Source organism: Bos taurus, chromosome X (assembly GCF_002263795.3).
Source record: "Bos taurus isolate L1 Dominette 01449 registration number 42190680 breed Hereford chromosome X, ARS-UCD2.0, whole genome shotgun sequence".
NCBI lineage: Eukaryota > Metazoa > Chordata > Mammalia > Artiodactyla > Bovidae > Bos > Bos taurus.
The window spans coordinates 37397606-37422680 of NC_037357.1; the positions used below are offsets into that span (position 1 = coordinate 37397606).

At 63.0% G+C, this 25075-nt stretch overlaps 1 protein-coding gene across 5 annotated transcripts; it reads right to left on the reverse strand.

Moving 5' to 3' along the window:
• On the reverse strand, positions 1 to 25071 carry FLNA (filamin A). Of its 5 annotated transcripts, NM_001206514.1 has the most exons (48): positions 24957 to 24986; positions 21567 to 21975; positions 18286 to 18534; positions 18100 to 18197; positions 17830 to 17977; positions 17269 to 17387; positions 17097 to 17174; positions 16841 to 17003; positions 16564 to 16764; positions 15914 to 16051; positions 15705 to 15828; positions 15455 to 15591; positions 15160 to 15353; positions 14967 to 15080; positions 14731 to 14874; positions 13726 to 13849; positions 13482 to 13642; positions 13305 to 13395; positions 13040 to 13209; positions 12672 to 12789; positions 12318 to 12580; positions 11504 to 12101; positions 11244 to 11417; positions 10995 to 11157; positions 10757 to 10917; positions 10498 to 10668; positions 9996 to 10119; positions 9748 to 9904; positions 8953 to 9142; positions 8773 to 8796; positions 6310 to 6557; positions 6107 to 6202; positions 5821 to 5923; positions 5592 to 5732; positions 5357 to 5485; positions 5002 to 5175; positions 4745 to 4906; positions 4447 to 4650; positions 4218 to 4370; positions 3979 to 4101; positions 3592 to 3858; positions 3323 to 3460; positions 3041 to 3156; positions 2382 to 2514; positions 1489 to 1665; positions 1105 to 1323; positions 816 to 1019; positions 1 to 487 (listed from the first exon to the last, which is right to left on the reverse strand). In NM_001206514.1, exons 2-48 carry the CDS (start codon positions 21937 to 21939, stop codon positions 300 to 302), a joined length of 7944 nt encoding a protein of 2647 aa, NP_001193443.1. In that variant the 5' UTR covers positions 21940 to 21975; positions 24957 to 24986; the 3' UTR covers positions 1 to 299. The 5 variants fall into 5 exon arrangements, with proteins under 5 accessions (NP_001193443.1, XP_024843517.1, XP_059739254.1 ...); XM_024987749.2 differs by lacking the exon at positions 8773 to 8796 and having other exon boundaries at positions 24957 to 25071; XM_059883271.1 differs by lacking the exon at positions 24957 to 24986 and having other exon boundaries at positions 11504 to 11855; positions 21567 to 22057.
• Positions 25072 to 25075: the final 4 nt, after the last annotated feature.

The following is a 25075-nucleotide window of genomic DNA, read 5'->3' on the forward strand; positions in this document are numbered from 1 at the left end:
TCAGGAGAACGGAAGCAGAACTTTTATTCCTCTTGGCTAGGAGAGAGAACTAGCGGGCAGGTGTGCATGGCCCCCCCCTTCACCCCTTCCAGAACCAAAGAAGACAGGCAGGCTGCCTCTGCTCGCCTCTCTCCTTTGCCCACGTGGAGGCAGGTGAGCGCAGCACAGGGCAGGGTCAGGCTGCAGTGATGGGGTGGCCAGGGCTGGCCGGGGCTGGGGCAGGTGCTGCTTGGGTGGCGAGGGGCAGGCGCAGGGGCACTTCTCGTCCTGGGAGCTGGTGACTGGCAGGCGCACAGCACTCAGGGCACCAGGACTCGGTAGGGGCTGCCCGGGATGTGCTCGTCACCCCACTTGACCACCAGCGTGTACTCCCCCTTGTCCTTGAGCAGGTAGGACACACTGTAGAGCCTGCTGCCCACGTGTTTCACCAGGATCTCTTCACAGGGCGTCCGGGGCCCATGCACGCCCACCAGCAGCATGTTGTTGCCTGGGAGTGGGGGCCAGGGCTTCACTGCCATGCCCCAAGCCCCGTCCCATCAGTGGTGACTGCAGCGACCCGCTTTGTTCCTGCCCTGGGTCCTCCCCACCTTGCCTGTCTTGGAGTGACAGCCCTTCTTAAAAACAGCCAGCACCCCGTCCACCCAGAACAACCAAAGAACCTGCAGTTTCTCCAGGGCCCTGGAGGGCAGAGGAGCTAGCAGGGGGGCCCAGAAGGCCCCCAAAGAGGCCTTCCCACCCACTCTTTCCCAGGCATGGCCTCTCTGCTTTTCTCTCCAGCCTCCCATTTTTGGAAGGGCTGGGGCCCGCACACCCACCTGCTTTGCTGCAGTCCACCGTGAAGCTGCTCTTCTGGCCCATGTAGGCCTTGCTCAGCCCCACGCCTTTGGCCAGCACCTTGCTGGCATCAGTGGGACCCGGGCCTGGGGCACTGTGCTGGGGGATGGTGGCAGTCTTGGTCAGGGAGTCCACAAACACAGATGATGTCTCATGGAGGCTGTGGTTGCTGACGAGGCGGTGACCTGCAGGGCAGAGCAGTGGACAGCCAAGAGGTGGCAGGAGTGCCCGGCAATGGGGTGTGTAGCAGCCATCTGGCACCAGGCTCACCTGTGACTCTGGCCTTGAAGGGGCTGCCCGCAATGTGGTAGGGGCCGCCGTACTTGATGGAGATGAGGTAGCTGCCAGGTGCCATGGGAGTGTAGGTGACGCGGTAGCCCTCGGGGCACTCTTGGCAATCCATCTTCACCTTGGAAGGCCCGTCGATGGTGACTGAGAGGGCACCAGCGCCCGCATTGCTGGTGTTCACGATAAACTCAGCTGGGCTCCCTGAGGGCACGGGAAGGTAGGTACAGCTGGCCTGGCCCATTGCCCCACCCCCACCCCCCAACAGAGTCTTGTCACCTCCACATGCCACCTGTTGTCACCGAGAGCTTGGAGGAGGGAACCCTAGTCGTTGTGTTCACACACCAGAAGCTGCCCACGCTGACCTACCTGTGATGCCGCCTTCCAAGCCAGCTCCATAAGCAGACACCAGGCCTGGGTCCCCTCCATGCCCAGGCTCCCCAACTCGGATCTTGAAGGGGCTCCCCGGGATGTGGGTGCCGTTGAACTTGACATCAATCAGGTAGATGCCATTCTCCCGTGGGATAAAGCGCACAGCGTACTTATCTGAGGAACAGAGAAGTAGGTGGTGGGCCTGGAGTCCCTCCTCCAAACTGAGCAAGTGGCATGTGCCCACCAGTGTGAGTCCAGCAGGTCTCAGGGCCCAGTTAGCTTCTTCTGGGAACTGTGCTGGGCACCTTAACCCTACTGCACAGAAATCTTGAAGCCCGAGGGACAAAGCTTTAGATGCCCAAGCTACTGATAGATGCCCAAGCTAGCTTTAATTGCTGCAGCATTTGGACTGAAGTCTTTTGTAAGCAAAACAGCCTCCTTAGAAAGGCTACCCTGAATGCCATATCCACCACATGCTAACTGGGGCCCAGAGATAGGCAGGAACTTGCTCGAGGTCACACAGCCAGCAAGCGGCAGGACTCAGCCGTGGACTAGTCAAATTGAGCAGCTCCTCCCACCCCCAAGCCTTTCCGTGAGTTCCAGGCCCTGGCAGGCCCAACTGCTAGACTTGGGGGTCTCTCTTGTAAGAGATGGCAGGATCATGCCTCCAGAAGGCTTTGTCCTTTCTAGCAGCATGGCCACTGAGCCCAGTCCCCAAGGGCTTGGGTCCCAAGTAGGGGGCGGGAGGCCCAGGCCCTCTCTCGGCTGCTTGCAGATTGTGTCTTGCTTTACACTCTCAGCCTGCTTCCAGCCAGCAGGGCCGGCCCGGGGAGGCCCACTGCTCCCAGCAGTGCCCGGGTGGATGGCTGGATGGCCAGGCAGAGCCTCACCTTGGTCGATCTCGGTGACATAGCACTCCTCCAGGGCTCCTGAGGGGCTGTGCACCTTGGCATCGATTGCCCCCTTGGCCCCATTCAGGCTGACTGCAAAAGAGGCTGGCTGGTTGACCTTTAGCCCTGACTCCTGGAAGCACAGCAGATGTGGTTAGGATAGCGGAGGCTGGGGGTGGTGGGCAAGGGGAGGCTGGGCCCAGAAGCAGGAGGCCCAGGGGGAGGCACTTACCCATCTGGCGTCCAAGTGGGTTTAAAGAGGGAGAGCCAGTGCTTCTCGAGGGGCAGCAAGCTCCAGGCACACACCCCAAAACCCTAGCCCCACACGCTCCAGGCACACAGCGGGCAGGCAGGAAGCAGGGCAGCCCCCGGCCTGCAAGCAGCACTCAGCAGCCCTGGCAGGCGGCTGTCCCTCTTTAAACCTCAGCCCTAGTGCTCAAGGGGCACAGGCTTCTGTTCAAAGCCTTTAGACCTGAGACACGAGAAAAACTCCACGCGGCCGTCAGGGGTGCGTCCTGCCGACCCAGGCGTGGGCTGTTCCCGGCCAGAGCAGAAGCAGCCCGGCGCCCTGAGCTGGGCTGGCTGGGTCCCTGGACATAGGGGCTCTGGTCTGGCCGGGTGCAGGAGCCCCAGGCGGGCGGTTTCTCTCAGTGCCTCACCTGAAGACTAGAAACAGTAAGGCGGCGGGCGTCACCAGACGGAGAAGCCACAGGCACCACGAAAGGGCTATCGGGGATGTGCTCCTCGTTGAACTTGACTGACACCTCATAGTCACCTGGATGGGGAGCGAGAACAAGACGGCCATGCATGCCTTCCCCTGACAGCCCAAGAGGCCCTGGGACCTCAGGGTGTTGTGGGGGAGAAGGCAGGGCTGTCTGTGTAGACCCGGACGGGCACCCACCCCAAGGGGAAGCCTGCTGGCCCCAGCCAGACTGTAGTACCTGGCTCCTGGACCACGTAAGCCACGCCACAGGAGCCATCCTTGCGGTCCTCGAAGGAGATCTCGGCCTTGCTGGGGCCCTCGACAGCAATGGCCAGGCCCCCCGCGCCAGCTTCCCGGGTCCAAATGCTGAACTCGGCTGCAGGAAAGCAGAATGTGTCCTCATGAAGGGCTGTGCTCCCCCCAACCAGCAGGGGCTGCTGGAGACTTCCTCCCTCCCACTGCACCCCCAGCCGGGACCAGCCAGAGCCCCAAAGGAAGCAGGCCTACCTGGCACTCCAGCTTCAGCCCTTTCCAGGCCAGGGCCCCCGGCACGGACCTTGTGGGCTCCCCCTTCCCCCAGGGGCCCCACGGTGAACTGGAAAGGGCTCCCGGGCACGTGCTGGCCCTTGTACTTGACGCTGACCGTGTGCATGCCCATCTCAGCTGGCACAAAGCGGATGCAATAGGTATGGTTCTCCCCTTCCACAATCTCGGCCTCGTGGCTCTTGCCTGATGGGCTAGTCACCTGGGCTGTCATGTCCTGGATGCTAATTTCTGCAGGTGGGGGAACAGGCAGGTGAGTGGGAGACCCAGGCCACGCCTCTCTGTCCGGGGGCCCCGCAGGGCTGGTGCTTAGGCCTCCCTGGGACCCGCCCGGGCGGCCACGGCTCCCACCTGGGATCTTGAGGCTGAGGTCACAGTGACTGCCAACATTAGCCACCGATGGGGCCCGTCGCCTGCGCGTGATGCTCTCTTTCACACGCCCCTCGCCTGTCACCTTCACGGAGAAGGGGCTGCCTGCAGGAAGAAGGCACAACCCACACCCCAGACAGGTTACCCTCTGCTCGGGGCCCCCAGGGTGTGGCACGGAGAGTTGCCCAGCAGTGGGGGAGGCACACGGGTGCTGTACCCACCAGGCACGTGCTGGTCAGCAAACTTGATGTTGATGATATAGTTGCCAGGCTCCGTGGGGCAGTAGGTGACCCTGCATGTGCCATCCTCCAGGTCCTCTGTGTTGATGTCTACTTTGCTGGGACCCTCGATGGACAGGCTGAGCCCCCCATAGCCTGTGGGCGAGACAACCCTGAGCCGGGGGGCCAAGTATGATGGTCTGACCCCAGCTCCCAGATCCCTACCACCTACCTGCATCACGTGTATCAATGATAAACTCTGCTGGCTCAAAGGTGTGGCCTTCGTGGAGGCCCTGGCCCGAGACCCGCACACGGCTGGCATCCCCGATCTCCGATTGGCTGATCACCACCGGAATGGGGCTGCTTGCCACATGCTGCCCATTCTTCTTCACGTGCACCAGGTGTTCCCCTGTCTCCTTGGGCACGAATGAGATCCCTGGGCACAGGGCGGGGCTGTCAGCCAGAGAAAGATATACAACCCCCCCCCACCTTCCCTCCCTCCCGTAAGGCCCTGCCGCCCAGCCTCTTACCCACGTGGCCGTTGCGCAGCCGCTTCAGCAGACAGGGTTCTTCCCGGCCCGAGGGGGGCACCACTGTGGCGGTCAGCAGGCTGAGGTCCGTCTCCGAGATGTTGATGGGGATGTCGGCGGCAGAGCCCACCTTCAGGTGGGACATGCGCATGGAGTCGTCACCTGGCAGGGGTCAGTCACTGTGTGTCCAGGCACCGGGAGGGAGACTGTCCCCACGCCAGCTGCCTCCTTTGTCACCGCTGCAGGCCGTCCCCTACCTGTGACCCTGGCAGTGAAGGGGCTGCCCGGGATATGCTGTTCGTTGTACTTGACCAGGATGCTGTAGTCACCAGGTAACACGGGCAGGTAGGAGACACTGCACGTCCCATCCTGGTTGTCGGTGCAGCTGATCTCTGCTTTGGAGGGGCCCTCAATGGCCAGGGACAAGCCCCCTGGAGAGAGTTGTGAATGAGGGTACGAACTGTGCCCGGGAACACTGCACCAACCGTGCAAGCGGAGGCCGGGGGTGGGGTGGGGAGCCCAGTTTGGGGAGCATCTCCCGTGTCCAGACCCCCCACCAGATGACGGCATCCCGCCCCAATCAGGCAGGTCAGGATGAGAGCTGCTGCTCACCCTCGCCCGCATCCTTGGTGTTGACGGTGAAGATAGCGGGCTTATTCACCACCCCATGGGTGAGGCCTGGCCCATAGGCTGTGACATGGCCACAGTTGACATAATCCACGTAGAACTGTAGGGGGCTGCCTGCAGCAGGAAGAGGGACCACATGGACCGGGGCCTCCCATCATCCCCCAGTCTGTCCCACAGCCCGCCCCCCTGGGAGGTGGTCCGGCATGCTGAGTGGACGTACCTGGGATGTGCATGTTGTCATAGCGGATATCCATCTCGTGCAGGCCGGCTTCACTGGGGGCGTAGCGCACAGTCACAGTGCCATCCTTGTTGTCGGTGATGGCGGGCTGTGCCACCTTGCCCGAGGGCATCCGCACCTCCCCTGCAGGGCAGGGGGGGCCTGGGTCAGGGCAGTCCATGGGCACCCTCCAGCCTCTGTGGCTCCCTAGCCCCTTCCCAGCTGCACTCACCAGTGACCTCGCCCTTCTTGATGGTGAAGGGGATGACAAGGTCAAAGGGCCTCAGGCTGCTCACATCTAGCCCGTTGACCCCCACCAGGGGCCTTTCTGGGGCCTGCAGGGGGCGGAGACACAGAAGGCCTGAGTGAGGAACTGGAGGGAAAAGGAGTCCCAAGTGGCAGGCTCCAGGGTCCCTCCTCGCAGATAGCGGAACAGGACCTCACGGGACACCCAGCCGGCCCATCCCCAAGTGTCCCCGAGGGCAGGGCAAGCTGGGAGGTGGCAGGGCAAGCCATACCCAGGTCTGCTGGCCCCCCTGGGCGTAGGTATATGGTGGTGCCAGCTGCTGAGGCCGTAATGAGGGCTGTGCCGTGGGCTGGTCTCCAGCCAGAGCCTGCAGAGCAAGGCACAGAGCTTGAGGCTGTCCAAACCCGTGAGCCCCGTGGGGGCGGTGAGCCAGGTCCCTGCCCGGACCCCACCCCAGCCCCGGACCCTCCTGACCGTCACTTGGAAGGGACTGTTGGGCACGTGTTCACCACCGAAGCGCACGCAGATGACGTATTTGCCGGGCTGGGGAGCCGTGTAGAAGATGTCAAAGGTGCCATCCTCATTCTCGACCACGTCCACGTCCACCTCAGAGCCATCGGGGGTGCACACAGTACAGGTGACCTTGCCTTTGCCCGCTGCCTTGGTGTCCACAGTGATCACAGTCTCCTCCCCGATCTGGATGGTAGGGCCGATGCCAGCACCTGGTGGGGCAGGGTGGGTCCCCGAAGCGGGGGCCGGGGCATGAGCTCGGTGCTCAGGCCGCGGCCATCCACGTGTCAGCCGCCCAGGCCTCTTACTGCCAACCACCAAGCACAGCCAGGCCTCCCGCCCCCCAAGCTGGAATGGTGAGTGATTTCTCAGAAGGCAGGAAAGGTTCCCCTGAACCACCTCAAGCCCGGGAGTCCTGTCTCGGGGCGTATCCCCGCCACATGGGAAAAGCCCAATGGGTGGCACCCAGGAGTCTGAGAAGAAGAAGGGCCTGGAAAGCCCCGAAGCCACTGCCGGGGCCTAAGCATTTGCTGCCATCTCCCCTGCCAACTTGGCTTCAGCCAGTGGTGCCCTGGACCGTGCTGACTGACAGCTGAGCCCCGGGCTGCCTTCACCCCTGTGGCCATGCCCTGGCCCTCAGTGCTGTGTGCGGACGCGGTGAGGCGGAGTCCTGCTGCAGCGTGGGGCATGTGACACTTGTTCCCCACCCCTGGGGCCTGAAGGTGCAATTGGAGTTTCCTGACAACTGAGAAGGCTCGCTCGACCGGAGGCTTGCAGAGAAGGGGCAGCCGGGCACGGCCTGGTGCAGGCAGGGAGCCGGGAGCAGGGAAGCAGGGAGGCAGGGGGGTTAGCACCCAGGCAGTGCAGCGCAGCAGAGGGGCCAGCACCCAGGGGGCAGGGGGGCAGGGGGCCCAAGCCAGAACCACGGCTGCAAGGCGGTGAGAGCAGAGGGGAGGGACAGTGACGTTATGATCTGGGCTCAGCCATGGAGGCTCGGGGGGCTGGGGACCATGAGGCCTGGCAGCGAGTGCTTTCTGGAGCCTGGCCCCTGCCAGGGAAGCAGCTGGCAACACCGAACCCACCCTGGGGCCAAGTTCAAGGGGGTCCCCAGCCAGCCACTTGGCCGGCCCCTGAGCTGTCCTGTCCGCCAAGGGCGCCCACTTTGTGGGGCTCCAGAACTCTATGCCTGGACCCCCACCACCCACCCCGCCCTGGGAGGCCTCACCTCGCACACAGCCACACCTGCTCTCCCTGGCTTGGAACCTGGACCCACCATCTAGCAAGTGGCCTGGGCCCAAACCTCAGTTGGCCCCAACTACCTGCGCTCCCTGCCCAGCACCCAGCTCTTCAGCAGGTCTGGGCTGCTCCATCCTTGAAGCCCCCCACCCCTGCAATTTGGTTCTCCCCTCAAGCCCCACCCACCCACCAGCAGCCTAGCCCAAGCCAGCCTTGCAACTGATACCGAAGTGACTTCAGTTCCCCAACTGGGCTCTTTGCCTCCGCTGGCACATGGCGGCCAAGGTAAACCAAGACGGCTCTCTCAGCCCCAGTCTTGACCCTGCCCCTGGTCCCCAAGGTCCTACCCCCTGGCCCAGGCACACAGGCCTGTCATCTCAGACCCTGAGGCCCCCTGGACAGAGTCATCGAACCCCTGCCACCCTCTAGCTTTCTCCAGGGCCACCTTGGCCAAGGTCCAGGCCTCCAGCCTCCAGAGGCTCCCATGTGCTTGTGGCCTCTTGCTGGCATCCCTGGCTGGGGTGAGCCTCCCCTCCCAGGTCTGGTTGGGGACCATCTGAATAACGTCACTGCTGGGAGGGGCAGGGAGGGAGGGAGGCGGGAAGAGGGTGGGCCACTGAGTGCACTTTGGCACTCTGAGGCTGGGCCGGGCCCCACCATGCTGGCCGCCCAAGCAGTCAATGCTGGTGCTATGGCACTACCAGCCAGCCCCACCCACTCATGCACTGGCACCTCCCCCGGCCTGGGACGCGGAGGCCCCTGGGAGGTGGGGACAGGGGTCTGTGGATCCGGCTGGGGCTGGGGACTCCCGCTGCTTGGGGGAGACCCTGGACTCAGAAGGAGGAAGTGAAAAGAGACCGGGCCTGCTGCCCGCCCCCGAGACTGCCCCAGGGCGCCAAGATCCCCAGACCCCAGAGCCCCCAGGGGGGTGCCTCTAGGGATGCACCTCGCCCCAAAGCTCACAGCTGCAACCCGACTTCTCAGGTGGAAAAACAGAGGCCCAGAGAGGGGGAGGGCCGGAGCACTCATGCCCAGCTCCAGAGGCCTCCCTGGGCCCTAACCCTCCAGTTCCTCCCCTCTGTCCCTGCCAAGAGCTGCAGCTGGAACTGTCCTGGGAATCAGCCGGAAGAGGAAAGGAAGCTGCCCTCTGGGCAGAAGGGGCATTGGGAGTGGCCCCAGCAAGCAGCTTACCTAGCCCGTGACCTCCGATTGACACTGAGGTGAGAGGGCAGAGAGCAAGGAGAAAGGTCAGGTGAGTCACTCAAGGGGGCGGCCCCCACTCCCACACGCCGCCCCAAGCAGCGAGCCCTTGCACACAGGCACACCCAAGCCCCGTGCTGAGCGCCGTGGCTGCTGGCACACTGGGCTCACCTGTGACGGTGCACTTGCTGGCATCCCCCGTGGGCACGGCGCGGACACGGTATGGGGAGAAGGGGATCTCGTCACCACCATACTTTATGAGGATAGTGTAGCGGCCTGTCACGTCTGGCACGTAGGCCACTGTGTACGTGCCGTCGTGGTTGTCTTGGATGTGTGTCTTCTTGGGCTTGCCCTCCGGGTCCTGTGTAGCAGAGCACAGAGAAGAACAGTTGGTCCAAGCTCACCCTGGCCCGGGATTCCCTCAGGCCCTCTCAGAGGACCAAGTGTCAAGCACTGCTGCTGCAGGGTCAGCCACCATGGCCCAAAATGGCTGCCTGCATCCACCACTGTCCTTTACTTACTTCCCCACGGGCAAGGTCCAAAAGGGAAGCCCCCAGTGACAGGCACGGCCAGGAAACTTGGCACCTATCCTGCTTTATCCCCACAAACACTTCTCAGCCCCAGCCCTCTACCCCAGGGCCAGCCCCAGCAGTAGGACAAGCTCCTCTGAAAGATCCCAGAGTCCCAGCCTTATACCTGGCCCTGGAGAATGTTACAGGCAAAATAGTTGAGGCACTAAGGGCTTTGGTGACATCAGAAGTGAGCAAGTATGTGTGTGGGGGAAGCCTGGGTCTGTGACCACCATCCTAGAGGCGGGGGCCAGGCTCCCAGGTGAGACCAGAGACCCAGACTGGCTCATCTGCCCCAGGCTGTGGACTTCAGGCCCGGGTCCCTCCCCTCCCCACCTGCCATGGACCCAGAGCTGCAAAACAGCAGGGCCAGGTGGCCCCCACATGGCCCACTCACCGTGATCTGGACAGCCAGCAGGCCCTCCCCAGCGTCCTTGGCATCAATAGTGAACTCCACAGGCAGGCTGGCAGGCACACCCGTGGTGTTGAGCCCTGGGCCACTGGCCTTGACCTTGCTGGCATCATGTGTAGGCAGCACCTTAACCTTGAAGGGGCTGTCGGGCCAGGATGTTGTGGGTGGTTAGGATGGCTCTTGGTGCCCAGGCCAGTGCCCCCTCCCCTAAGACAGAGGGCCCTGCTCCTTACCTGCGGGGTACCTCTTCGTCTCCATACAGCACTGAGATGCTGTAGGGCCCCTCACGGCTGGGCACATAGTTCACAGTCTGGGTGCCATCGGCATTGTCCACCACGTCCACCGGCTCCACCAGGCCTGACCCCAGTCCCAGAGACAGAGTCTCAGCTGGTGCTCTGGGTTCCTAGGCCCACTACACTAAAAAGCCGGATCTGAGCCATGTATACTCAGCCCCCACCCCAGGCCTAGCCCTGCCCATCCCCAGGAACAGCCCTGAGCCTCTGTGACATGACACTAATCTGGGTACCACCTGGGCCCTTGCCCTCTCTCCTTCCCACCTCTGCTCAGTGGTCTATGTCCTTTTGGTCCCCTTCACCAGGTCACTGGCTCTGGTGTCACCTGCGGCTCCTCCGTCAACTGCCTGCCCACCTGCGTCCCACCCCAAGGTGTGCGAGACCCCCTCCCTCAGGGGACCAGGCCCTCCTGACCTGACCCCCACACCCCAGACACACTCACCTTTGGGCCCCTGCACTTTGACCTGCAGTGGGGCCATGCCAGCCTTGCTCGTGTCCACCTGGAAGGACTGAGGTAGGTTGGCACGGACCATGCCCGGGCTCAGGCCAGGCCCAGAGCATTTGACCTTGGACGCGTCTGTCACATCGTGCACAGGGACCTTGAAAGGACTGCCTGTGGGGGCCGAGAGGTGGCATTTCTGAGACAGGCTGGAGGGCAGGCAGGTGGCCCCAGCCAGGCCCCAGCTGACCTGATTCCTCACCTGGCACTTGGTGGCCGCCGTAAGTGACGTTAAGGCTGTAGGTGCCGGCCTCGTAGGGGACATACTCAACCGAGCAGCTGCCATCCTTGTTGTCCATGCAGGACATCTTGGCCTCAGAGGGGCCCTCAACAGCCAAGCCCAGGCCCCCTGTGCCAGCTCCCCTAGTCCAAACAGACAGCTCGTTATCCCGTGACTTCTAACGCCCACCGCGGCCCCTGCTTGTGGGGCTCTTGCCCACCTGGTCTCCACAGTGAACTTGTTGGGCTTGTTGGTGGTGCCGCTTTGGATGCCTGGCCCATGGACACGCACTCGGGAGGGGTCGCAGCCTTCAGTCACTGGCACCTGGAAGGGGCTGCTGGGCACAGGACTGCCGTCGTAGGTCACGTCCACAGAGTGGAGTCCTGCAGGAGGGCGGGCTGACTTAGAAGGGGCCCAGACTGCCCTGCCCCTTCACCCCCCACAGTCCCTCTGGCACCCCGACACGCACCCTCCTCATATGGTGTGTACTCCACTTTGTATGTGCCATCACCACAGTCCTGCACATAGGTCTCAGTCAGGTTGCCCGAGGGGTTGGCCACGCGAGCCTTGACGTGGGGCCCTCCAGTCTGCGTCAGAGCCCGGGCATCCACGCTGAACTCGGTGGTGGCTTCTCGGAAGACACCTGTGGGGGAGGGGATGTGAAGAGGAAGACGGGGGCTCCAGACACCCCAGTTCCCCCACCCCATGTCCCACGGCAGAGCCTCGCACCTTGACCCTCAATCCCGGGCCCATAGCACTGGATGCCCGAGGTATCCACTGCGGGCTCCACCTGCAGCTTGCTTGGGAAGTTGGGCACAGGCTGGCCGCCGTACTTGATGGTGACGGTGTAGGCTCCAGGGCACAGGGGGATGTAGGTGATGGTGTGCGTGCCGTCACCGTGGTCCTGGATGTGCACCTCGGCCGGCAGCCCTGCCTCGGAGCGGATCTCGATGGTCAGCTCCGCACTGCCCGCACTCGAGCAGTCCACATGGAACTGGCCGGCCTCCCCAGCCGTGGCCCGCTCCAGCCCGGGGCCTGAGCACTTGACCTTGGACGGGTCGAAGCAGGGAACCACGTGGGCCTTGAATGGGGAGCCGGGGATGTGGGTGTCAGCGAAGAGGATGTTGATGTTGTAGTCCCCAGGCTCAGTGGGCACATAGGACACAGAGCACGTGCCATCCCCGTTGTCCAGGCATTCGAGCTGAGCTTCACAAGGGCCTTCGACCGTCAGGCCCAGGCCGCCTGTGCCGGCACCCTTTGTGTCGATCGTGAAGCGGGCAGGAGACCCTGCACTGCCCCCCTGCAGCCCTGGCCCGAAGGCTTTCACCTAGGGGAGGAGGGGCGGGTCAGGAGCCCAAGCTGCACCAGCTCTCTGACCCTTGACCCTCAGACCCCAGCCTGACTCCATCTGTCTCTCTTCTTGTTCTGGCTTCCCTCCCCTACCAGGCGGGCACAGGCCCGAGCAGGGCCCTCGCTCAGAAGGACCAAGAGGAGGAGTAAGGTCCAAAGCAGACATGGGCTGTGGCCCCGGCAACCCCCTTACCTTGCTAGGCTTGGTGGGCGGCACGGCTTCCAGGGAAAAGGGGCTGCCAGGCACAGGTACGCCATCATAGGTCACCTCAACCTCATAGGGCCCCTCTTCACGGGGCACAAAGCGCACCACGCTGTTGTCAGCCCCGAGGCCTGGCTCCACCTTGCAGGGAACCGCTGCCCCTGAAGGGCCCACGATCTTCGACAGCACTTTGCCCTGGCCACCGGCGCCCTTGGACTTGACCGTGAACTCCTGGTCTTTGCCAACATCCACCTCTGTTGAAGCGATGGGGGGAAGACAGGACTGTGAGGCCGCTCAGACAGCCTGGGCATCGCCAGCGGCTGTGCCAGGGCCCCAGCAACTTACTTTCTCCCAGGCCGGACACCTTAATCTTGCTGAGGTCCAGGCTTGGAGACACCCCCACTGAGAAGGGGCTTTTGGGAATAGCATCACCTCCGTAAGTGACATTGATGCCCACTGGGCCCTGGGAGGGGTACAGAAGACAGGGTCAGAGGTCATGGCTGAGCGCCCCTGGCCCGTGCCTTCCCAACTCGGGCATGGGGGTTGGGGACACTGCACCCCCCAACTGCTGTGCCCACTCTGTCCCAGGTGAGAAACCAGAGTGGGCACAAAGTCTCTTGGAGCCAGCCACCCAGCCCACCATGTGAAGGGGCCCACAGGCTCAGCATGTGTACGGACAGGTGTGGCCACAGGGGGTCAAGAGAGCTGGCTACCTGCTGCACAGGCGTGTACTTGACGGTATAGGTGTTGTCATGATGGTCAATGATGTCCACGTCACGCACTGCATCCCCTTTGGCCGGCCCCGAGAACTGGACATCCAGCTTGCCTTTGCCGGCAGCTTTGGTGTTGACCGTGAAGTGGGTGGGTTTGCTAAGCTCGACCCCTGAGGAGACACAGCAACCATCTAGGGGCTCCTGCATGCGCATACACATACCCTGTTCGGGGCCCCGACCTCCCTACGCGGGGGGCCGTCCTCACCGGTGCGACTGAGGCCGGGACCTTCTGCCTTAACCTTGCTGGCATCATGGGAAGGCTCCACTTTGACCCGGATGGGGCTGGTGGGCGTAGCCTGCAAGGGGTGGGAGGAGAAGGGCTGAGAGGCGAGCAGCAACCCAACACTCAGCCATCTTTGGGGGCCAGGAGCAGCACACCCACCTGGTCAGCAAAGAGCACCATGATGGTGTAGCTGCCAGCCCCGCGGGGGGTGTACTTGACCGTGAAGGTGTCGTTGTCGTTGCGGATGATGTCGAAGTCGATGTCGGCCTCGGCAGGGCCCACCACACCCGGGGCACACTTGATGCCGATGCTGACATCACCTGCAATGGAGGAGGGCATGGGGCTGGGGACCTCACAGGGACGCTGCACCCACCGGCCACCCACTCCCAAGGCAGGGCATTACCCTGGCCAGCCTCCGTGCAGTCCACAGTGAAGTAGGTGGGCTCGTGAGCCTTGAGTCCTGTCTTTGCCACTCCTGGGCCGTACACCTTGACCTTGTTCGGGTGGCTGCCGGCACCCACATTCACCTGCAGGGCACAGGGGCAAGTGCAGGGTCACAACCAGCCCAGAGGACAGGCAGAGGCTTTCTGACCCACCGCCGTTGGGCACGCAGAGTGGTGCCACCACCCTTGGAAATCATTTGGTGGCCCCTCAAACACAAGCAGATTTCCCTGGTGGCTCAGACAGTAAAGTGTCTGCCTACAATGCTGGAGACCCGGGATCGATCCCTGGGTCGGGAAGATCTCTGGAGAAGGAAATGGCAACCCACTCCAGTATTATTGCCTGGAAAATCCCATGGACAGAGGAACCTGGTGGGCTACAGTCCGTGGGGTTGCAAAGAGTTGGACATGACTGAGCGACTTTCCTTTCCTTTTCTTTTCCAAACACAAGCAACCATATGATGCTGCAATTCCATTTTTTGGTATCTATCCACCCAGAGACATGAGATCACTCGTCCCCTCTAACACCCATTCTGGACCATTCATAGCACAGCTCCTGCCAACCAAAAGGTGAAAAAACTCCCAAATGTCCATCAACAAATGACTGGGAACAGAAAACGTGGTCTATCCACACAATGGTGTATCATCCAGCCATTGAAAGGCAAGAAGCAATGACTCACGGTATACAGGCCACAGGGGATACGAGTCCATCCCCACCCAGCCAGAAAGCAGAGACAGGAGAGGCTGCTTAGGCCAGGGCAGGGGGCCTTTGGAGGGTTGCCGACTTTCTTTAGGGGTGGTGAAAACGGCCTCATCTTCCGTCATGGTAATGGCTTCACAACTCAGAACTCACCCAAAACCACCAAGTTGGATACTGGAAAGGGGTTGACTGTATGGCGTGCAAGTTTCATCAAACAGAGCTGTATCAAATGAAGCAGGGGCCCCAGGGAAGTGGGCTAAAGGCTCACCCGGAAGGGGCTGTTGGGGATGCTGACACCTCCCCAGGACACCATGGCCGTGTGCTTCACTGGCTTCCGGGGCACATAGGAGCAGCTGTAAGTGCCATTGCCATTGTCCTTGACCGTTGCCTCCACTGGGCAGCCCTCATTGTCCTGCAAAGTGGGCAGGAGCAAGAGGCCTCCTGGTCACTGCCTGGTCAGTGGGCACCTGCCCAGCCCACTCCTGGCACGGGGGAGCACCTCACCTGGACTTGGACCTTGAGAGGAGCCTTCCCGCCGTGCTTGGCATCCACTGTGAACTCTGCTGACTTGTTCACAGCCACGCCGGTCTTCTCCAATCCAGGCCCACGTGCCTTCACCTGATGGGAGGCCACCCAGTTCTCAGGGCAGAGTGCCGGCCCCCTCAGGCTCCCCCACCCAGTGGCACATGCTCTTTACCCTGTCTGGATGGAAATCCTGGGGCGCGTCGCGGATGTCGGCCATGAAGGGGCTGAGACGGATGTCCTCACTGTTGCACAGCACGTGCACCGCGTACTCACCAGCCTCCTGTGGCCAGTAGCGCACATCGCAGGAGCCATCGCCCTTGTCGTCACACTCGATCTTAGCCTGCGATGGGCCCTCCACCGAGAAGCCTGACAACAGCCGCCAGCTCATGAGGGCCCTGGATCCCCGGGAGGGTGGCCCTTGCTAGCCTCTGCCCCCGGAATACCCCCAATTGTAGCCACCTACTCACCCAGGGTGCCCACGTCGTCGCCAATGGCCTCCACGACAAAGTCTGCAGACTTGCCGACAACACCGCCCTCCAGCCCAGGGCCCCATGCCCGCACCTTCTGATTGCCGCACTCAGTGCCCACTTTCACCTCGAAGGGACTGCAAGGAGAGAGCCACCCAGGGAGTGCTGAAGGGCCCATCCTGGAAGGATGAGCCAAAGCCCTGCAGGGGAGGAGGCGTGCCACCTCTAAAGCGCTCATCCAGGGCCTCACCTGCGCCCAATATTTTGGCCACCCCACGTGATCGTGACAGTGTATGTGCCGGGGATCATGGGGTAATACTCGAAACCATAGACACCATCGCCCAGGTCCTTCTGCTTCACACGCTCTTCACCCTCTGTCAGAGACAAGGGGAAGCCTCAGGCCTGCTGAGCAGTGGCCAGGGGCTGGCATCACCCTACCCCAGCCACAAGCCAACTTACTGGGGCCCTTTACGGTGACCTTCAGCTCTCCGCTGCCCGCCCCCTTTGTGTACACTTTGAAGTCGGCCGTCTCCTTCACTCGCACACCCTTGGGCTGGAGACCCCGGCCGACAGCGCGGCAGGCACCTGGGTTACAAGCTGTGAGCAGAGGACTGGTTGAGCTGCTGGGAGCTAGTGCAGGGCGACCCCCTCCCTTGTCTCCCACCGGACTGGGCCGGTGGGCTGCCCGAGATGGTGAAGGCCATGTAAGAAAGAACCGGAAGAGACCGTGACCCAAGGACCTGGGGCCCAGGCCCAGACATGGTAGGCCTCCTTCCCTGTGCTCCATCCACACCAGCTCCCCCCGCAGACCCCACACCCAGCCCACCCACCCCCAACCCCCTAGGAAGACAGATCCAAGTACCGTTGACCCTGTGGGCAGAGCAGAGAGCAGCAGGTTTCTAGACAGCTGGAGCGAGCTCTTCCGAAGGTGAAAGCGTGGAGAGAGAGAGAGAGGGAGAAGGCGGGAGGAGGAGGAGGAGGCCCCAACAGTGGAAGCACAGATGTCCCGAGAGCCAGGGCAGGGCTGCAGCAGCACTTGCCTGGCTGCCCCCATCCAAGACCGCCCAGCTGGAGCTGTGCCCTGTGGAAGGCAGCTGGGGCTGGCCTACCTTGACCCACAGTGACTGTGTAGGGGCTGCGAGGGATGGGCACCCCGGCGAAAGTGACGTGCACCATGTGGACGCCCTCCACACTGGGCTGGTAGCTGCAGCGATACGTGCTGTCGCCCCGGGCCTCCAGCTGAGGCTCCACGGTACCCTTCTGGCCTGCTGGGTCCTGGATCACCACCTCCACCTCACCCATGCCCGCACCTGCTGGGAAGCAGCGGCTCAGCTTCCAGCCTCTCGTCCTCCCATGAGCCCGCTGGCCTCAGCACCCTCCACTCACCCGCCGTGAAGATCTCAAAGTAGGTGGTCTTGTTGGCAATGTTGCCGCTGGGCTCCAGGCCAGGGCCCTGGGCAGTCACTTTGCTGGCGTCTCCCTGGGACTTGTCCACGTACACCTCGAAGGGGCTCTTGGCAATGTGCTGGCCGGCAAAGAGCACGGTGACCTGTTCCCAGGAGGGGCAGGCCGTGAGGCCAGGGTTGGGGTCCCCCCTAGCCACAGCTTTTGCTCCCAGCCTCCCCTCAGGCTGAGGGCTCACCTTGTGAGTCCCCGTCACCTCGGGGACATACCAGACAGAGAAGGTACGGTTCTTGTCGTTATTGGCGGTCACCTTGGCCTAGGGTGGGAAGGAGCCCGTGAGTCTTCGTTCGGAGCAGCCCCGGGCACACGGAGGCCTGGTAATGCGAGGGCCTACCTGCAGGCTGCCTTACCTCCTCCTGGTGCCCAGCCGGGTCCTCCACGTATACCAGCACCTCTCCCTGCCCGGCGCTTCTGGTCTCCACCGTGAACTCTGCCCTCTTCTTTACCATGTTGCCTGTAGGCTCAATGCCTGCCCGGGAAGTGTGAGGAAGCCACGGGTTGGCCTCAGGGCCACCCCCTCACCTGCACGGGCTCAGCACCCCTCCCTATTCCCTTCTGAACTGGTCTCTTGTGGGACAGGCCTGGGCCTGTTTTCTAGAACGCTCGCTCAAGCGTGCCGGGGCTCAGGCTCCCGTCAGATAACCTGGCTGGGTCTCAAGTTCACTTACAGCAAAGTGGATGGGTCCTTACTCCCTAAACACACTCTGCCTTGGGTGGGTGTGACGTGGGGAACATCCAGCCAGTGGCTGCTTTTGATCAGCCCTGACCCACTCCTGTCTGACTTGCGGAGAGCAGTCAATAACCCTGCGGCCACGTGATGGAAGACTCCCAAGGAGCTGACATTTCCCAGAGGACGCGGCCCCACGGGGAGAAGGTGACCTCGCAGGAGCACTCCTGCCTGGCTCCCTCACCTGGCCCATAGGCTCGGGCTTTCTTCGGGTTGAGTTTGGGCCGCAGGGGAGCCCCTGGTTTCAGCTTGGCCTTGGGGAACTGGGACAGGTAGGTCATGACGGAGTGCTCATCCACGTTGGGGTCCACAATCTCCTCGGGGGTGATCACCTTCACAGACAGAGGGAGGAGCCAGTGGGCCTCCAAGCCTGGGGCTCCTGGGACACTCCACCTCTCCCCATGGGGATCTTGGCCCCCAAGCAGACCCCGCTGGCCAGGGTAGGGGGGCATACCTGAGGGATGCCCAGCCAGTCATCAGCTTGTTGCATGGCTTCCCGTGCATTGTTCACGGGCTTGCTGGCATCCCAGGAATCCCAGTCGGGGCACAGGCCTGCAGATGGAGTTAAGTCGTCTGTCTAGGGACCACGGGACCTCACCAGAGGCCGTCCCCTTCACCCTCAACACCCGACACCCCTCACCCGGGGCACAGCTGTCGACCAGGGCGCCCAGGGCTCTGCCGCTCTGCCAGTCACGGCTGAAGTTGGTGATGGGCAGCTGTGGCAGCTTGTTCTGGATCCAGCCCAGCAGCCTCTGCTTGGGGGTCTGCTTCTTGGCCTCCTCGTCCTCCTCCTCATCCCACATGGGCATGGAGATGGAGTAGTGCAGGATCAGGGTCCAGATGAGGCCCAGGATCAACTTGAGGTTCCCGTCCACGATGGCCTTACTGTCTGCAAGGGCAACGAGTGGCAGCGCTGGGTGGGCACGGCCAACCCGGTGGGGGGGCCTGGGCACAGGCACAGACACATGCGCACACACGGCTTCGGGGGTGGGGTGTGGAAGCACACACACGGAACAGCAGGCCACTCCCAGGCACTGGCGAGTGTGGGAGACAGCAAGCCCGAGGGAGGAGGAGGCCTCCGTGAGGCAGGGTGGGGTGCGGGTGCCTGTGGGACCATCAAGGAGGTTCAAGGGTAAAACCCTTCCAGACGCGCAGTGCCAATACAGCACAATCAGGGGGGCTGCCAGAAGCCCTGAGGCCATGGGGGCCCAGAGAACAGACAGGCGACAGACCCAGGCTGTCGATCGGGGCCCCATCTGGGGCCCCGATCCCCAAAGATGGTTCCAGAGAGAGAGTGGGTGAGTGCTTTGCAGCCACCCAGGCCCCTCTCCAGAGGTCTCCAAGGAAGGGGCAGGGGAAACAGCTGGACCCTGGGGCCTTGATGCCAGGGCCCCTGGGCGGGCGCTGGGGAAGAGGAAGCCAAGCGGGGGTTGGGTTGGGAAATACAACTGCTGGCCCAGGGTGGGGGCGTGAATGACTGAGGCTGGGGAAGTTGGGCAAGGACCCTTTGGGTGGAGGGTGTGAACCCCTGCCGGCCCCCACTTCCTTTGTACTCACCCCTCCCCCGACAGAGCCAGGCTGGGGGTTGGGCCATTGGCCTGGTGTAGGGGAGGGGCTGAACACTGGCCCCAAGGAACCGGCGGTCTGGCCCTGACTCACTGGGGCCCAGCAGGGATGACCTGCCAGCCGGGATGTCGAGCAGGACACATTCCAGGGGCCCCCTCACCCAGCCCGGGGGGGTGGGGCTGGGGTGGGGCCCGCCAGCCTGGGTTGGGTGCCCAGGGCCCCTCGCTTGGCGGGGGGTTGTGGGTGGGGTCCCAGAGTCCCGCTGTCTCAGCAGTAGGCTCAGCCACTGCCCGCCCTACTCATCACTTAACAGGCCGCTGGGCTGCAGGCGGGTGGCCACCAAGCTCACCACAGGGGAAGTGGTTAGGGCAGGCACCCTGCACCCCATCACCATGGCAACCCCTCAGGGCCCCACCCAAGGCCCTTCTGGGTGTCAGTCTCAAGCTCTTGGGGACTGGGGCGTAGGGCTGGGCCTAAGAACACAGGAGGGCCGCTTATCTTTGGAATCCCTGCTGATGGGTTCCACTCACCCACTCCCCAATAATCAGGAGAAAATGCTTGTCCAGCAAGTCAACTGGGGGGTGGGGACCAGGCAGCCTCTGAACCCAGCAAGCTGCACCTCGAAGACCAGCTCAACACCACTCAGTAGAGTGGCCTCCCAGTTCTCAATGGGGGGCTCATCCCAGTCCTACACCACTGCCCCGCACTATTGCCAAGCGGCAGGACAGGGGGTCTCAGGCTCGGAGAAGACCAAGTACACGGGAGCACTTGCACTTTCCCACCAGGTTCCCATCCCCAGAACCCTGAGCCTGGAACCAGAGCCTCGGGAGGCCTGAGGTCCACCCAGACCCACGAGGGGACACACAAGGCCAAGCTCACCGGTCCTCCCGGGGCTGGGCCCTCCCCCTGGTCCATAGGAGGCTGGCCCAGGCCGTCCCATCCAACTCACAAAAGAGGGCGGGAAGGACTGGGCTAAGAGTTGAGAGACTGACTGGTTGGATGGCCCCGCCCCATCCCACCCCCTTTCCCCAGCCCCGGGCCAGCCTGCCCCCTCCTTCCCCTAATCACTGCTGCTTTCCAACATTTTTTTGCCTTATATGGCAAAGCTCTGGGAACTAGGCCTGCTCCAGCCAGCTCACAAGAGGAGGAGGAGAAGAAGGGGGGGGGAGACCCCCCCCCAGACAACTGGGGTGTGGCTCGCCTCCCCACATCCGGTTGCCCCCCCACCCAAGGCTCAAAGATGACTCAGCTTGGCTAGACTGAGTATGGGACTGGGGGGTGGGCCTCGGCCTAGACTTGCATTCCAGAAAAAGAGGTGGGGCCCTTGAGACCTGCTCAGAGTGATTGGGGGCACCTGAGTCTTGGTCCCTCACTTTCTCAGGCTCAGCGTGGACCAGGCCAGGGCTGCAGGGGCTGCTGGAAGTTCTCTTTGAATGCTGAAGAAAATAAAGCTGGTGCCCCTTCATTCCGTGTCTCACATCGCCGCCCCGCCCCCCCGCTCCAGGGCAAAGTCACCAGTTCTGGTGCCAATCCCTGTGTGGCTCCCATCTCGAGAGGTGCCTGGGAATGATGCGGTAGGCCTGGTCAGTGCCAGCCTCACCAGCCCAGTGACACGGACAGTGGGCTGGCAGTGAGCCCAGCACATGTTGGAGTACCTCCCAGGGAACTCCTGTATTCTAGATGCAGAAAAGCAAGTCCTACATAGAAGCAAGAGTTTGGCCCACAATCAACAATAACTGGGTGTCTAAGCGACTACAAGCCAGCACCCAAACCTATCTCAGGTGCTGTTTGGCTAGCTATGGTCCTTTCTGGGCCCCGAGTTCCCAAAAGGAGATATAAACTTGGAGCAATCTTCAGTTGAGGGGTCCTAGACAATGGAACCCACAAGCTCCAAGCCTCTGTTTAGGAACCACAACGGTGTTCGGAGGCCCAAGAGCCGTCTCCCAACTGCTATAGGAGGTGGAGAGTCCTGGCCTCCCCCTCGTTAGAGATGAGGCGCTGGGCGTACGGCCAGAGCTTGGCTAGTGCCCGCCGCACCGCCTTCCCACTCCCCCCCACCCCGTCCCGGCCCTCTCCCACCACGGGCGCAGCGGCAGGGGCGCGGCCTGTGGAGGATGTGAGCTCAGCCTGGGCGTGGGCCAGCCGGGGACCGGCGGGCGGGGGCGCGTAGCGGTCCGCACGCACCGCTGGCTTGCGAGCCTTTGTTCTCGAGGCCCGCACGCAGCTGGGTGGCCCCCGGGGCAGCGCCGCAGCTTAAGGGGATGTCTGCAAGGGGTCGGCTCAGGGAAGAGGGGAGGACGCGCGAAAACCCCCACCCTCGCCCCGCCAGCGCCACCGGGCGTCCGGCGCCCTCACCGATGGACACGAGCTTGATGCTCTCGCGGTCCAGGAACTCGAGCGCCACCGACACGTTCTCAAGCTGCATCTGGCGGAAGGTGGGCCTCTGGTTGTGCTTGCGGTGCATCTTCTTCTGGCTGAGCACCTCGAGCAGCGCGATAAGCCGCAGCCCGTCGCTCAGGTCCGTCTGCAGGTTGGCGATGCGCTTGCTCACGCACTTGAGGTGCTCGTTGCACCAGCGCGTGAACGTGTTCTGCTGGATCTTCTTCCACGGCGCATCCTCCGCCAGGTCCTTCTCGGTGGCCGGCATCTCGGCGTCTCGTGTGTCGGCACCGATGCCCAGAACCGCGCCCGCAGCGCTCTGGCCCGCCCGAGAGTGGGAGCTACTCATTTTGAGGCGCGAGGAGCCGATGGGCGGTGCTGCAGCCTAGACGAGGGGACGGCCCTTTAATTAAAGTCGCAGGCACCTCAGCGAGCGCAGGGCGAGGCAGACAGCTGAGGTTGCGCTGCGGTGAGAGCGAGCCCTTTAAATGCTGATGGAGGCGGGGCCAGGAGGCGGGGCCGCGGCGGGGTGGAGCTTTGGGGCCCCACCCGCCCCGCCCCTCCCCACCCGTTGGAATGCCCCCCTGAGTACCCCCGCCCCGGCTCTTTGACCCGACCCCCAGGCTCCGGGAAGGGTCGTAGGGCCCCGGAGCAGGCGAGGCTGCGAGGAAATGCTGAGGTCTCCCTCCCGCGCTGTAGGAAACGCTGCAGCGATGAAAGGCTGAGCAACGTCTAGAGCGGGGGACCGCTTGGCCTGCAGCGGGCACACCATACAAGGGACTTTCCTTCCCCAAGGCCCCTGCGGGGGGTGGCTCGCCCTCCGTGAGTCACGTGGACTCCGCTCGGTCCCCGCCGCCCCCTCTCCCCCAACCTCCGACGCTCGGGGGTCCCTGGCCGCGTCCCAGCCGGCCGCCTCGCCGGCAGCCAAGAGAAAGGGCCCGATCCGAAGGGGCGAGCCCTTGGAGAGCGCGGGTCCGGACTAGGCTCTGCTGCCCGCGCCGGGCGCGCGTGCGCCACGCCAGGGAAGCTCGTAGCCGCCCGACCCTAAGCCGCCCCCCAGACCCCCAGACCCCCTGCCCCAGCACGCCTTCCCGCTCTGCAGGATCCTGGCCTGCGCTCGCCGGTTCCCACCACCTCCCTCCCTCCCCCCTGCACCCCAGAGGAAATGGGGCACTGGGCCAGGAGGCCATCAGAGCTCCAGGAGCCAGCAGCCTTGGAAGGGGCCCGGGCATGCCAATGGGCACTGGCACGGGGCGCCCTGTGATGCGATGCATGCAGAGATGGCGGGTGCCTGCCTCACCCACCGGCAGTCCACCCGAGGCGCGAGGGGCTTCCCCTCCATGGCTGGGATGGCCCCTGAACCCAGCGTGACCCAGAAGGCTGCCAGAGGGAACTGCCCCGGGCTTCCGATAATGTGCTCTGAGCACCTGGGTCTCAGTGGGCTTCAGGGTCGTGGGAGTGCAGAGGGAGCCTCCCGGGCAGGGGGGCCAGGGGACTGAGGGGGGCAAACCATGAAAGGCAGCCGGGGCCTGCCATGGAGCCAGGACTGGGCACTGGGGACCTATTCACTCAAAATACATTTTCTTGTAGATAACTGGAGACTATGGGGGGGGGGGGGCGGTCACTGTGGGGATACTAAGACCAGCAAAGGCACAGAGGCAAGAGGCCTGTCGGGGACAGTCACTGCCACCCTCTTCAGTCTGGAGAAGCCAGCCTACCCGTGGCTTCGTCCCCAGAGTGGACTCACTTCCCTCGGTCCTGTGTACTTTCCCTCTGCAGGATGTTCCCTTCTTCACATCTTTTTTTTTTTTTTCCAGAAAAGCATGTCTCTGTCCCTCCTGCTTGGTACTTAGATCGAGCTTCCGACTAGCAGTACCTAAGTTCTCTGCTAAAGACCAGTGGGAAAGGAGCCCCTAGGTCAGCATGCCCAAATAAGGCCGACTCTCACAGCCCTGGGGACTGTGTCACCCACAGTAGGGCTGCAGTCAGCACCTGGCCTCCAGCATGCTCTCTTTGGGGCTGCCTGGCACCCCACACTGGTTTTTGCTCACCAGTGACATTTTTCAGTCTAAAGGCCTGACCACTTTAGACACACCTGTGCAAAACTCCACACCACAGTGTCTGGGGACTGGGATGGAGATGGGAGGGACAGCGGTAGAGGGGGACCCATGCAGACTCCTTCCTAGCAGGCCCCATCCAAGCAGAGATGAGAGCCATCCTTCTGTTCCCCTTGCCCCCCTGAAGAGCCAGTCCCCCAAGGAGAGAATCATACTGAGAATTCATTGTCACTCGACAAGTGCCATCCAGTTGGGTTATCTGTGTTCATTTCTTAATCTGCAGAGAGCAGGGAAACTGAGTCAGCGTCAGTAACTAGCAGCCAACTCCAGCAGAAAGGGGGACAGAAGCCTTGGCTGCCAGCCTTAGGCTTCTTCCCTATTTGGGGGGTGATAAGAGATGGGGCTGTAACGAGTTCTTGTCCCCAGGGGACACAGTATCACCACCAGGTGGCGCCCCATCCCAAAGCCCCCAGATCGGGCAGTCCCTGGAAGCCGAAATACAGCTCTTTCATATTTTCCCTTATTTGGAGTCGATTTCTTGGATGTTGTTAGACACACCCCGCCTCCCACCCCCACTCCTGCCCTCAGACCCCAAGCCAGGCCCTCCCACGGCTGGTGAAAGAGAGGCACAGGGTGGCAGGAGAGGCTGCCCAAGCCCAGGTGTGGCAGGCAGGCTGACAGCGCTCCAGTGCTGAATTCCCGCCTTGACTGCACTGCTAGGAGCCCGTGCAGGTGGGTCTCCCAGAGGCCGTCACCTACTCCTCCTGGCCCAGGAATCGGGGCGGGGGGGGGGTGCGCTGGCCTTCACATCCTACCTGGTAGTGAACATCCAGTTCAGAGCCAACCTGGGACAGGGCCCAGCCTCGAATCTAGCCTGGCCAACCCCGTGTGCCCTTGCCCCAGTGGAGCGCAGCGGCCCGGAAGCCAGCCCCGCACCCCTACCCAAAGCAGCCACTGCCCAGAGCACTGATGTCAGGGAGGAACCGATGGTCGACCTCCCTCCTGGGGGCATATTGGCTGCAGTGTCTTTCCAGGTGGCCTCTCGCCCTGACCCCACACAACGTCCTGCTCTCAGAGCCCTGCCTTCCCGGACAGTCATGCAGTGACCTGTCCCCTGGTTCACCCTCCCAGGGCGCCCCCGTGGCTGTTGGGCTCTCACACTGCGGGGCCAGACCCGGATTCCCCAGGAAACCAGGGAAGGCGGCTGCAACACCACACCCCGGCTTGCACCTGGCCCCGGGCACCCCCCCACCAATGCCGTGAGCTGCCCGCCAACCGCTCCGCTGGGTGCCCGCCGCAGACGCCTCACCTGCTCTCCCTGCGGGCGGCCGGCGGCCGCGGGGTGGCGCCTGGCCGGTCTTCGAGCCCGCGCCGGGCGCCTCGGGGCTCTGCTGGCGTCCGCTGCGCGCCGGGCGCCTCCACGCGAAT

What these genes read in the sequence shown, in the direction of transcription:
- FLNA (NM_001206514.1), bottom strand. Translation starts at nt 21,939, where the DNA reads ATGAGTAGCTCCCACTCTCGGGCGGGCCAGAGCGCTGCGGGCGCGGTT. An exon ending in GGCTGAAGCTGGAGTGCCAG is followed by an intron (nt 3,461 to 3,591) that starts GTAGGCCTGCTT and finishes GCTTTCCTGCAG; the next exon opens with CCGAGTTCAGCATTTGGACC. An exon ending in CTTGGAAGGCGGCATCACAG is followed by an intron (nt 1,324 to 1,488) that starts GTAGGTCAGCGT and finishes CCGTGCCCTCAG; the next exon opens with GGAGCCCAGCTGAGTTTATC.